General features: G+C 40.4%; 2 protein-coding genes and 1 pseudogene across 6 annotated transcripts; 2 read left to right on the forward strand and 1 right to left on the reverse strand.

Annotated features, from left to right (window-relative positions):
* Positions 1-760: 760 nt before the first annotated feature.
* Positions 761-1,198, forward strand: LOC147860988 (uncharacterized; the record flags this gene model as incomplete). The annotated part of the gene is made up of 1 exon (XM_087323903.1): positions 761-1,198. A coding segment is annotated over one exon (408 nt), but the record flags the coding sequence as incomplete, so codon positions are not given.
* Positions 1,199-1,731: 533 nt separating this feature from the next.
* LOC147860989 (uncharacterized) lies at positions 1,732-3,416 on the reverse strand (annotated as a pseudogene).
* A 337-nt stretch (positions 3,417-3,753) lies between these two features.
* Positions 3,754-10,560, forward strand: LOC147860990 (FAD-dependent oxidoreductase family protein). Of its 5 annotated transcripts, none has more exons than XM_087323521.1 (10): positions 3,754-4,034; positions 4,117-4,174; positions 4,868-4,976; positions 5,554-5,680; positions 5,792-5,843; positions 5,941-6,102; positions 6,188-6,296; positions 9,501-9,627; positions 9,706-9,833; positions 9,917-10,035. In XM_087323521.1, exons 1-10 carry the CDS (start codon positions 3,784-3,786, stop codon positions 9,964-9,966), a joined length of 1,173 nt encoding a protein of 390 aa, XP_087179647.1. In that variant the 5' UTR covers positions 3,754-3,783; the 3' UTR covers positions 9,967-10,035. The 5 variants fall into 5 exon arrangements, with proteins under 5 accessions (XP_087179647.1, XP_087179649.1, XP_087179645.1 ...); XM_087323523.1 differs by having other exon boundaries at positions 9,741-9,833; XM_087323519.1 differs by having other exon boundaries at positions 9,706-10,560.
* Positions 10,561-13,068: the final 2,508 nt, after the last annotated feature.

Below are 13,068 nucleotides of genomic sequence, written 5' to 3' on the forward strand. Positions count from 1 at the left end.
GTCTAATGTATTCAAGGCCTAATGGACATGGCCTTTCAAACCCCTCCCCTTTTTTCACTCGCTCTCTGCTGAGAGTTCGAGTTCGTCTCTATGTCTTCAACTCTCTGCGTTAGTGTGTGTGTTCCATTGAGTTGATGGAAGAAGGAAGTCTAACTTTCTCTCTCTCTCCCTCTCTCTACAAACAGACAACACTCATCGCGCTCTAGCTATGGCGGGCAGCAACAACAACAGCAATGGACGACGACGAAGAAGCAAGTGTGTCTTCACGGAAGAAGCCCACCCTCCCCACCACAACCATCACCTTTCCTCATTCACTTGCACCGCTCTCAGTTCTGGCCAAGGAGACCTTCACCATGTTGGTGCGGGCTATGGCCACGTTGATGATGTTCTCTGTCAGAGTTGTGGCCTAGGAGATCGAGAGAACCAACTCCTTCTCTGCAATCGTTGTGACCGTGGTCGTCGCCATTCTTTCTGCCTTCCTCCCATTCTCTTTCGTGTTCCTTTTGTTCCTTGGATGTTGCCTCTCTACAGTGATGAGGGTGAAAAGAGAAGGATGATTCCCAAGAGGAAGTTGGTTGCAAAGAAGAAGACAATGGTAATGAGAAAGATGTCGATCATTCTGTTATGATTTAAGATTTTGCTTCCGGGGATACATTAATTAGACAAAGTGTAGAAGAGGCCAAAGAGAAGGATCATTGCAAAGAGAAAGAAGGCATTAATCATCCTGGTATAGCGGAGGAAGTTGCTACTAGAGTAACATGTAAAAGATTCTGCTTCAGATTTCCAGCATGCAAAAGAAGATAGAAATGAACAATTAGGAAATGTAGAAAGTGGGAAACAAATAGATGAAGAAATCAAGGAAGGTTCTCTTAACAACACTAACAATGATGAACAGGTTGAAAGAGAAGAGGAATCAAAGGGTAAGCTTGCACGCCACATAGACAAACAATACCAACGCTCAATTGTTGTTGTTCGTGACACACATCTATTTGCTCTACAACATGAACATGATCAACGTTCACAAGTAGAAGAAAGGAAAGTAAGAAGAGAAGCGGATGCTAAAAAGAGAGAAGCTTTGGCTCGAGAAGAATGTGGGTGTCAAGAGAAATTGAGAGTTGTAGCAGAGACCAAAAGAATAGAGGATGCAAAATTGGTTGTTTGTGGCTGAAAAGAGAAGACGTTCGAGATGCACGGCAGAGACGCGTGGCTGAGAGCACGACGGAGATGCGTGGACGAGAATATGGCCGAGACGCGCGACCGAGATGCGTGGCCGAGAGCACGACGGACACGATGAATACGGTCGAAACACGCGGCCGAGAGGCGTGATATGCACAGTCGAGAGGACAACAGAGACGCGTGACTGAGAGAAGGGCCGAGAGATAGCCGCGAAGATAGCCAGAGAGAAGACAAAGAAGAAAGTGTACGAAGAAGAAAGAAATAAGAAAGAGAAGAGGGGCAGAGAGGAGAATTTCACAAGAATGGCTTCACCCCCCTCCCAAAGGGGGTTACATGTGAGGGAGAGAGAAAAAAAAACATATAAGAAACGACACCAAAATGAGAGGTGAAAAAGCTATATTACATTATGCCCCATGGGTGGGGTTTATATAGTACAAGAGGTAAGATATAAAACAAAGCAAAATACTAATATGATTACATATTAGTATCACCGTCATGCTTGTTTGCATGAAGACTATTATCTGCATTTGATCCATCTTTGTAAATATCCATATATTATGAGCCTCTACTCACCCTTTTCCAAGCTTCTGAGACTGAAGAGAGCATTGAAGCATTAACCTGTAAAGATGAACCTTGATCCTCAAGTGCGTGAGTGTAGTTCCTCACCACCACACGTGTCTTGCTTCTAAAGGATTTCTTAGATATTTGCCATCCTTCAGTATTCTCTTTGTCCACATCAAAGGCTTGTCTCAAATCGTGCATGTTTGATTGCACATTACCAATTGTCAACAAGACTTTACTTTTCCCTTTGTCTTGTACTCTTGGTTTCAGGATTAGTTGCATCATAGATTGGTTTGTTGCCTTTGAAGAAGAAACCTGACTATTTTCTTTCCGTTGTCGAGGTATTCCTCGCGGATGCGTGGAATGAGGCGGGACCTCGAGGGTCCTGTACCGAAGAGCAAGAGAGAAAGGAGAAGAGACCCACTACGTGCGAGAGTAGGTTCATAGGGACACGGCCCTTCGACACGAAGACGCGAGTGGGACAGCGACATAGAGAGACACGAATGTATGTATGTATTAACAAGACAAACGACAAAACGCGAAGTGGGTTACAACCGAACAGGCCGGCGAACAGATGTTGATACCTGTTCGCAAACACACAGAAAGGAAGGAGTAGGTTGGAGGTGCTGCCGGAAGCACTCGGGCATTCCTCAAAGTAGCGCGAGCCTCCCGAAAACCTGCACAGAAGGAAGCTATGGAGCTTGCGAACCAGAGAGAGAGAGAGAGAAGCCTTCGCACACAAACCGACAGCACTTCGTCCTCGACTTTCCGCGATCCCATCCCCCTTCGCGTCTCCCTCCTTTTATAGGCAAGGAAGGAGCCGTTTCCCCTTTACTTCCTACCCACTAAATCTACCTGCCTAGGATCTTCTATGGACAACATTCGAGAAGAGCCGGTTCCTACGCTCCTGTGCACCGATTCCGCTTGTGGACGGTTTTCTTCACGACACCGTGATGCAGGTTTCAACATTGTGGTTTCAGGTGGTTGAATAGTCAGTGTTGGGCATTCTGATTGCATATGACCAAACTTGTTACATGTGTAACATGCACCTGCAATTTTGCCCCATTTCAGCTAAAAAGGTCTTGCAGCAATAGTTGGATCATCTGAGTTGAGGGTGATACCTTCCAAGATCGGAACATCTGTGTCCCAAAGAATGCAAAATCTATTAGAAGTACTTGTAGTTTTTGGGGGGCATACTACTCTCCCCATTCCCGTTGCAATTGTAGGTAACACGTGATTCCAATTTCGTGGAAAGTCAAGGACTTCCACCCAAACAAGACATTTGTGACGAATTAACCCTTGATAGTCTTTTGTCAAAGACCACGACAATGCATGAACCATTTGATCTCTATATGTTAAAGGAGATTCTTCAAGTAATTGAGTTTTGTACTTCGGTTCTGATAGCAATACTTCGTAACACCCTCTAGCAGCAAAATAAACTCCATTAACTGCATAGACTTTAAACATGACATTTATCCATTGAGCCACATCATTTGCAGAAGGCATCTTCCCAGGATAGAAAAGAATAATAGCATTTGACATGTACACTTTTAAAGGATTCAACAAGTCTTGTGATGGGATAGTAAAAATGTTTTGCTTGGCAAAGGCCCATCCCATGTCTTTCTAGCCTCTGCAAAGTCCTCTACTCTAAGACTATCTTGAACACATTTTGTATCCATGGGATCTTCTATAATTTCTTTCCTCTTCTTATTCCATACAAAAGATAGATGATTGAGCCATCCTTGACAAAAATAATGTGGTAAACTCTGTCTGTCTGTCTGTCTTTCACGTCGCTCTCTTTATGTTTCTTTTCGTTCATTTGGGGCGGGAAGCCTAACTAAAGCCACCCACCAGAGAAAGAAAGAAAGAAAGAAAGAAAGAAAGATATATTAACGTCTTCTAAGGCCAAATTTGGCCCATGAGACAATTTGGTTTACAACAAAAGAGAGAGAACCCAACCACAACTTTTAAAAACTTAACAGGAACAGAACACAACAGAACAGAGAAGAGAAGAGAAGAGAAGAAGAGAAGAGAGCAGAGAGAGCCATGCTCGTCTCGCGATCTCTGCTATCTCCTCGTAACAACACCTCCTCCATTGTCCTCCTTGTCGCCTCCATTCCCAGAAGTAACTGCTCCTTACTCTCCTCCTCTGCTCCTGCTCTTTCTTTTCTCAGAACCAGCAGCAGCAGAAGAAGAAGAAGAAGAAGAAGAGGATCAATACCTTTCTGCTGCTGCTTCTCCTCCTCCTCCTCCTCCTCCTCCTCGACAGCCATACCTGCACCTATCAATTCTCGAAGGCAATTCCACCGATCCCCTCTTATGCATTCTTCTCTTTACTTTTTTGTCTCCTTATTTTGAGTCACCTCCCCTTCCTTTCAGGTACGCCATTTTGGGAGCTGGTTTTGCTGGCTTGTCTGTGGCGTGGCATCTTCTTCAGGTTTTTCCTTCTGACACGCTCTTCTTTAATTCAGACGATTTCATGTGATCTGTTCCCTTCCTTTAATTAGACACTTAAGGAACCCAAAGACAAAGGTGTTGTTGCTGATAATATTTAAAAAAGCAACAAAATCCGACAAAGCAAGTGCTGTTTCTACTAGATTCCTACAAATTTGAGTTAGTCTTCCCTTAATTTCTATTATAAACATTTGTGAACGGGAAACTTAGCCAATTTGTCAATTAGCTGCATTTATATATGTCAATTAACTGCATTGATATTTTTCAATTAACCACATTGACTATATGTCCATTTGATGCTACATCAAAATGGTTATATGAGAGCTGTTGGAGTCTTGTCCATCTCTAACGATATAATTGTTTGAAAATTTTATTGATGTTTCAATAGATATTGGTAAGTAAACATGCTAATGAAAAGGTTACACAGAACCTTGTGTTGTGCGTTTCATGAATATCATGTTGGAATTTGATTGCAACTGACATGAGGAGATTGATCCTCCTGGAATCACATTGCAAATCTTTAAAAATCCTGCTTGACAAGCAGGAATGTTTTGTTTGTAACTTCTCAGCCCATGCATGTATTTACTTTGTTTTGAGGAACTAAAAGCTAGCCTTGGAATGCTTAATCATGTATCTAAGTCGTTGGCTATGATTTTATTGCGTATACCTGTTTCAGCTGTCTACTGACACTCTCCACATAAGCATAGACGTATTTGATGAAAATGGCATAGGAGGAGGAGCCTCAGGTGTGTCAGGAGGCTTGTTACATCCATATACTCCAAAAGGTAGTCCGTTAATGGAGTTTTATAGTTGTTAGATGCTATGTCCCATTCTCTGTCTTTCTCTCTCTCGTTATCATTATCTACCACCTTTAGGAAACCTAGAACTGTTTTTTTTACTCCAGTATTGAGAACATGAAATTACCCATATTTATAATCATTATTTGTCTCATAAGCTGATTTTGGCCTCTCATAGATGTAAATCTCGCTCTCTCTCTCTCTCTCTGTGCATATGCATGTGTGTATATATCATCAAGTGAAATTAATTCAAAGGAGGGAAGTTGGGTTAAATGAATGTAACCATATAGGATATTCATAATTTAATTATGTTTTTACTCCTTAAAAGTATTCAACCATAAAATTGGGTTACTTTTAAACACCATTACCCTCTGGATGTGGATTTGAATACAAGCTCTACAATCTGCTTCAGATTTAACAAGTTAATTCCTGATATGAGAGCTGATTAATTTAATGAGTCTAAGGCCGCAGTATTGGGCATATATCTTGATAACCTTTCACCATACTGCTTTACAATCTTGAAATCCATGTGTTGACAAACTTCAGTTTTTCATGTGCCATGAAGGAAAGTTGGTATGGAATGGAATAGATGGATGGTCTTCTGCTTTGGAGCTGCTGAATGTTGCAAAAGCAGCCTACAGACAAGAGGTTAATGAAATGCACGAACATTTAAAACCTTTGGCTTGGAGAAGGTAACCAGCTGTTTTGTTTCTCTTTTGAAAATTTTGCCGGTCAAAAGGCGAAGAGACCATAGATTGTCGATTTTTCCATGAATTCTGATCTGTTTTCTTGGTTTCGTGCAGAGGAATACTCAGACCTCCAGCATCTCAGAAACATTGCGAGGATTTCAGGAAGGTCGTGTTACTTCTTTCGTGCTGTTATGGATCTTTTGGACCTAATGGTTCTCTTTGGGTGAACATAAAGAAATGTTGTTTTCCTAATGGTGGTGCAGTTTGTGAAGCTCTCTTCGGGTGAACATAAAGAACTAGCTGGACTTTCATGTATAGAAGGTTCTGTAGCTAATAAACTGTTGCCTGGACTAGATGTATCTCCAGATAACCTTGTGTTGCACATAGCTGAAGGTTTAAATATTCATCCCTTGCGATATTTACAGGTTGGTGTATATGTCCATTTAATTATGTATTTCTTGAAAATGGTAAATGCAAATCTATTTTGGAATGTTACTGTGGGCTTTCAAGGCCTTATGGAGAGCGTGCGAATTACAAGTGGAGCATAATTCAAAAGAATGCCATCATTCACATGCTTTGTTGATCAAGGAACATATTACTTCTCTTTCAGACTTGGCAGGTATAACTCATTCTTGTTGGTTTCATTGTTCAAATGAATGTAGGTTATCATCTCAAAAATGGCATCAGCAAATCAACTGTTACAATCATAGTATCATGTTATATCTCATCAAAGCATAAGCTACAAATAACCTAGTAAGTAAGTAGAAAAGCTTCCTTGGTTGTAGGCAACTCCAAATCTCTAGTAATTCTGGTGAGTCCTTATGGATCATCCAAATATGTGTAGTAGCAATCCTTGCATCATGCCAAGTTTCTCTGCCTTATCAAAGAATCATGTAGTGAGGTCCTGAAAGTGAGTGAGTGGGCTGGATATGGTTGCATTATCTGCCTCTCAATCTCGCCATAGATATGGGCCTATAATTTGAAATGTCTCTGTGGGTCTCTCACGAGTACACTTGATCTTGCTCGTATATCTGTAGTATTGGGTCATATGTGTACTCTGAATGAAGGCATCTACATGTGTGTCCTCCCATTGAAGACATCTAACCGTCTCCATTTGAAGCTGATGTGATGATGTATATGTGTGTGCTCTCAATAAAGGCATCTGGGTGTGCGTACTCTTGACGAAGGTCTCTGGCCATCTCCACCTGAAGCAATAGGAGCTTTCTAGTCACATATTTCATACCCTGAGATGGGTGTGTGCCCATGTAAATTGGTTGGAATAGAAAGCTATTAGTCTTATCCGTTAGTCCTGTCAGAAAATGGTCTATAGATGCCATTTTGGTAATTCTCTGGTAGTGGGTAAAGCCTGTTGGTATTGGATCTAATAATATTCTTCGTAATCACTTTGTTTGATTGATGATGGTTAAGGGTATTAAGAGAGGGCTTCCATGCTATGATGGAATGGTAGGCTTGTATATCAAGCTCACATAGAGTGGAACAACCTGCAACTTGAGAGTGCCATACTGGTACTATCTAAACCACCAACCACTGTGAGGAATCGAAGATGAGTCAGCTAACACTGTAGTGTCCCACATGTGATGGATGAACAAACAATTGTGAACAAGGCCTCCATTACTGTTGATGCTGCTCCAACCTTATCTTGGCGTTACTCCTTATGATATCAGATATCATCATTACATTGTTGAGATGTAGCGGGTGCAAAAGGAGAAAAGCACCAGAATGTTGAGTTTTACGAAAGGTCAAGATTCAGGTTGAAGATGTTGCTAGAAGGGGATGTGAGGAGATGAAGATCAAACCAGCAACAAACCATAGGTCAAATGGTAAAGCTAGCAACAAGTGCAATAAGGTCAAGGGTCTGAATCCCACTATGGGTGACAGAGGGGAAAAGATAACCTACAATCAATGAGCGGAAAACAATGAACTGGGAGGTATATATAAGGACACGTCAATGAACAGTTTGTTGGTGTCAGGTCCCCATGTGAGGATAAGATCAAGGACGTGCAAAAAGAAAAGCAGTGTTGCACGCTAAAGGAGGAGCCACTAATTTTGTTTAACAAAAGAGCTCTTGAAAGGTATATAATAAGCAAGACAGCTCATTGTCTGGGTTGATATTTTGAGGAATCAAGCACCCAGGCTTCGATAGATGACAGAATTTTAAGGTTAGCGAATCACAATCAAAATGACATGCCCATTTTGGTAGACTACAAAAATTCTATGCAATTCTATTCCTTTCAATCTCTCTCACCCTATGAAAATGGGTTAACGTTTGTAAACTTCATGGAATCGTGATTTTCCATCCGGACTCATTTTAATCTGTGAAATCTGATGTTATTCTATAGTATATCCAGTTTGGAAAGAATAATAATTTGTTATATCTTGTTCTTAGCGCAATTTGAGCTAAATCAAGATCGTGACGGAATTTACGGCTCAAAAATCTGACCACTGAAATCAAAACTAAACTCAAATTTTTCTCTACTTGGTGGGAAGTAGTTTTTGAATCCATTCTTCTGAGTGATTGGTGCTCTACTGCTGAGCTGTTACTACGAGGATCGTGAGAAAATGTTCTGCACGAAATTTTGAGTACTGAGGCAAATTCCTGCAAGGGTTGGAGCAACTGGACACACCTCCAGATTTCAGAAATCTGGCGCCCTTCCAATTGGGCAATGCTTGAAATTGAAGTCAGGGATGAAGAGGTCTGCTGGTTTCTAGGAAAAGATTCCACAATGGTTCACTTTGTGAAAACGTTTCAACAACGTTGTGGAACCTTCGTGGAATCAAATGTGAAGTTCTCTCATGGAAATTTCCATGAAGAGGATGCCAACAAACTTGCATGCTGCTGTGGAAGGGAAAAGAGAAGGAAGAAGCAGCACGTCTGCTGCCCTCCTCCCCCTGTCACCCGTGCAACACAACAGCAGCTGGTGTACAGAAGTTGTTGCTGTAGGTTGGAATTGGTGACTGAGGAATGACGCATGCTATTGAACAGACAAATTTTCAGTTATCCCTTCCTCCTAGAAACTAGCCAAAAGGAAAAGAAGGGGAGTAGACTTTATGATTCCCAAATGACCCTGCCATTATAACACTTAAATGCTTTACTGTTCACTACAATATACCCCTCCTTCCCCTTATAAAAGTCAATACAAACACACATGCCACACACAACGTTATTTTACACACTTACTCAAATACACAATTACCTGTAACACAAATGCCCAATTTACGTGCACAAACAGGAGTATACATGTAGACATACATACTCACATACCACATGACACACAGGCCTAACTACAAAGCACACACCTACAAGTGTACTCACACTAATAAAAAAGGGAGTCTCCGCAATCCCTTCAACAGCAATGTCATCATCTAGGGCATCTTCATTACACCACATGGGGTCCTCCATCATAAGATGGGAATGATGACCTATGGCTAGAAGACCATCACATAATAAAGTGTGTGCCAAAGAGTAGCACGGAAGTATTGCGAGCATGGGAAATATGACCTATGGTAGATTTGTGGCAGAAGTTCAATATAGGGGTCGAAAAAGGCAAATGTGGTTTAAGGTACTGAATGCTTGATTAGTCATTTTGCAATATCACAAGACTTTGTAATGCTATTTTAAGTTGAAAAGCTCAAAATTAATAATATACAACATTCTAGGAACATGCCATGTCGACCCATTAGCATAGATGAGACCCTGAGGATTGTGTACTCTAGTGATGCATCATGATTGGCTGAACGTGGATGGTAATAAATAGGTGGGGTTCATAGATTCCCTAGTTTGAATTACTTCCATTTTTTGCAGGCATCTATGATGGAGTCATTATTTGTTTAGGTGCTGGAATCAGCAGGCTTAAAGAGCTTGACGGCAAGCTACCTATTACCTATTGTCGAGGAGTGGTTGTGCATCTTGAATTGCCACCTGAAAAACAGTGAGCAGTATTACCAGAGACCTACCAATGTCTTTACTTCTAATGGTTGTCTTAGTCTGTGCTTGTCATGCTATGTAGAGATGAACTCAAGTTCGAGGGACCTTGCATTGTAGGGGACACGTGGGTTGCAGCTCAAGGATTCCACAATCTCATTCTTGGAGCAACAAAAGATTGGGATAATTGCAACATGTCAGCAATTGTTGAAGGTGAAGCTGCTGTTGCTGCATCTGTTCAACTTTCTAAGAAAGTTTCCACCTTCTACCCTTCGATAAACCATTGGTTGCTACAGGAGGCCCGTGCCGGTGTGAGAGCAATGGCACCACGCACACCATGGGGTAAACTCCCACTTATTGGATGTATCGATGAAATTGTTAATGTTAATTCTTTAAGAAAGCTTCAGTGTCCGTACTACTGGATATTTGGAGGACTTGGTTCCAGGGGTCTCATATATCATGCATGGTTGGGTAAGAAGATTGCTCAGGCCATTGTTTCCAGGAGTGAAGCATCCCTTCCAAAGGAACTTTTGTCTTGGAGATCTGATAGAAAATATTAAGACAGGTAATTATCTCTTCACCAAACATCCTTTTTGCTCTTTACCAAGCAGATTTTTCCACTAAAGCATGAAGCCAAAATATTGATCTGTTGTTGCAAGGCACTCAGTTATCTCTTATGAACATTCTTGCTCCTAACCAAGCAAAATTCTAAAATACTATGAACAATGGACAAAACGTTCATTGAGAAAAAACTGATGTCGGCTACAATAATACATAACATTCATATAATGTGAAGGGTCACAATTGTAAGCAATCATATTAAATGTCACTTCCACTGGCTTTATCTGCTGGCTTTAATTGCTGGCGTTAAATAGCCGGAACTCTCAACCATTTGTGGCAAGGCCAAAATCCAAATGTCATTGTTTCTTTCTTATTGTTTCCTTAGTTTCTAGTAAACAAAAGAATCTTCTTTTTCATGGTTATGAATTGTCACTCTTCTGTCATAGTGAATTTTCTTGCTACTCTGCAACAGTAGTTGTATGCTTGCAGTCCAACCACATCAAATCCTTGTATTGTCATGGTTTGTCATAGTGGAATTTTCTGCTACTCTCCAACAGTGGTCGTATGCTTATAACCTAATCACATCAAATCCTAGTGTCCTTATGGTTTGTTAATCTAATAAAGCCTTATCTATATCTGAAGGTGTAAGCATTTCTACATACAATGATTATTCTCATGCTAAAAGGGAAAGCTTTCCAATAGAAATTGTTGGGTTGTAAGCAGTACACTAAGATCATGATTATGTTTATCTTTGGATGGTAGTAAATAGTCTCCTTAACATTACTTTTATAGGAACAAGAAGTGTGATGATAGTGTTGACATTAGCTTGAATGCTTATGAGCCATTATATCAGCTGAACAAGTTTGATGTTTAGTACTATTATTTGCCAAGGGATGTCAAGAATTTAGAGACCAATGGTAGTGTATAGTGTCATCAAATTTTAGGCACTAGAAGTATGATAGGAGCTCCCAAATTAGCTCGAAGGTTTAGGGGGGCATTATATTAGGTTGCATGGGTTACCCATTTTGATCACAGTTCAAAGTTTAGCACTCATGTTGGCCTAGGGGTATTCAAATATTCAAAGGCAAATTGTTGTGGCTAGTGTTATCAAATAAGCTTCTAGGCACTAGAAGCATGGTAAAAGCCCAAATCAACTCGGATGTATTAAGGGACCATAAACCAGTTGCGTGGGGTACTCATAAAATTGTGTCTCATGGAAATTCAAAGTTAAGTAATAATATTTCCTAGGGGGTTTTGAGCATTTAAAGATGAAGGATGAGATTGAATGTGGTGTTGGATGAGATTGATACATAGGTCATGTTAATATATGGATTTCAGCCACTATCATTTTACACAAGTTTGGTTGGAGACATGAATCATCCCAAGGATCGACAATTCATCTTCTTAGTAACATTGACGCAAACAACATGACTATTTCATTTTTTGTTTATTTTTTTGCACTTTGTTATGATGAGTCTCCTCGTAAGATTTGAACCTCAAACATACCACTAAATTGTATTGCCTCAAAAAAAAATACTGTATGCCTATGGATTGGTCAACTAAGTGGGTTGATAGAATAAACCATATAATTGAGCAATGGTTTGAAGCAACGAGTACCTGTTGGTGTGTGACATACCAATGCAAAAGATTGTTTGCAACACTCCTCCATATGTCAGACCAATTTTCAAACATGCTTAATACACATCCTCATAATTTTTCATATGGTATAACAGAAACAGATTGTATACATTAACCTTTTGTTCTACATTTTTTATCATCACAAACTACAATTAATAGATATCTCAAAGAGTTTTGAATAATTTTACTTGAAGTTTGCAATGTAATCCCTTTCTTTGAAAAGAGAACAAATCAAAATCAATTTAACTGGTTTCCAAAAATTTCACGATGCATACTGAGATTTTTCAACTCTAGTACAGATTTGTTTATAAGGAGTTTACGTTTTATTGGAATTAAACGTGCATGTATATAAATTGCAATAATCAGATTATAGATTTGGAGGTCGCATAATCATCCATGCATGATGCATGATGCTTGACCCAATGATCTAAGATGCTCAAAGCATCTCTCTCCTAATTCGATTTCTGCATAGATATTGCAAGCGATGAGGAGTACTGTCCACATTTGCTAAGATGGGATATGTAGCAAACTTTCAAAGAGCTTTTCTGCCTGTTGCAAGAATGTCAACCAGCATGCCAAGTGTTCCTTGAGAAAGTTCTGGCCCTCCTCAATAACCAGACTTGATTGACAACATACCGTAAGAAGACATGTAAATGTGATGCCATCTGACTTTACACTCATTTCTTGCATTTGCTCAAATAGGTGGATGGCCGTATCTCTCCATCATTACTGATGCCACATGCTTTCAGCATTGCATTCCTTGATGGTAAGACATCTTCACGTGGAAGCTTGTTGAAAGCCCCCCCCCCCCCCCCCCATGCTCCTTGGAGGGTCTCAATTCTTTGTGTATTTTTCTTCCCTCTTCTATGGCTCCCATTTGGCCAGAGGCTCTCAGAGTAGATATATAGGTAACTATGCCAAGAGAGGTACCTTGTATCTGCATCTCAGCATAGAGAGAGAGAGAGAGAGAGAGAGCCACATGAGTTTTATCAGGTAGTGTTAAGAAAACCACATCGGAATTCTGGTAAGAAATTACATTTACAATACACATAGAACAATGTTATGCTAACAAAGGGATCTCGTTCCAACCCCTTTCTCAAAATCTCTTGGTGAACTTCTAAAGAAACATCCACATGCCTCTGGAACACAAACAATAAGCACAGCATCCAGGAAAAAACCTCTTAATTTCATGTGTTCAAAGCAATTTAGTGCCTCCATACTCGGCTCCTGTTCAACGTAACCTGTAATC

Source organism: Azolla caroliniana, unplaced genomic scaffold (assembly GCF_043228905.1).
Source record: "Azolla caroliniana isolate FFs.n. ecotype wild unplaced genomic scaffold, voAzoCaro1.0.p SCAF_8, whole genome shotgun sequence".
NCBI lineage: Eukaryota > Viridiplantae > Streptophyta > Polypodiopsida > Salviniales > Salviniaceae > Azolla > Azolla caroliniana.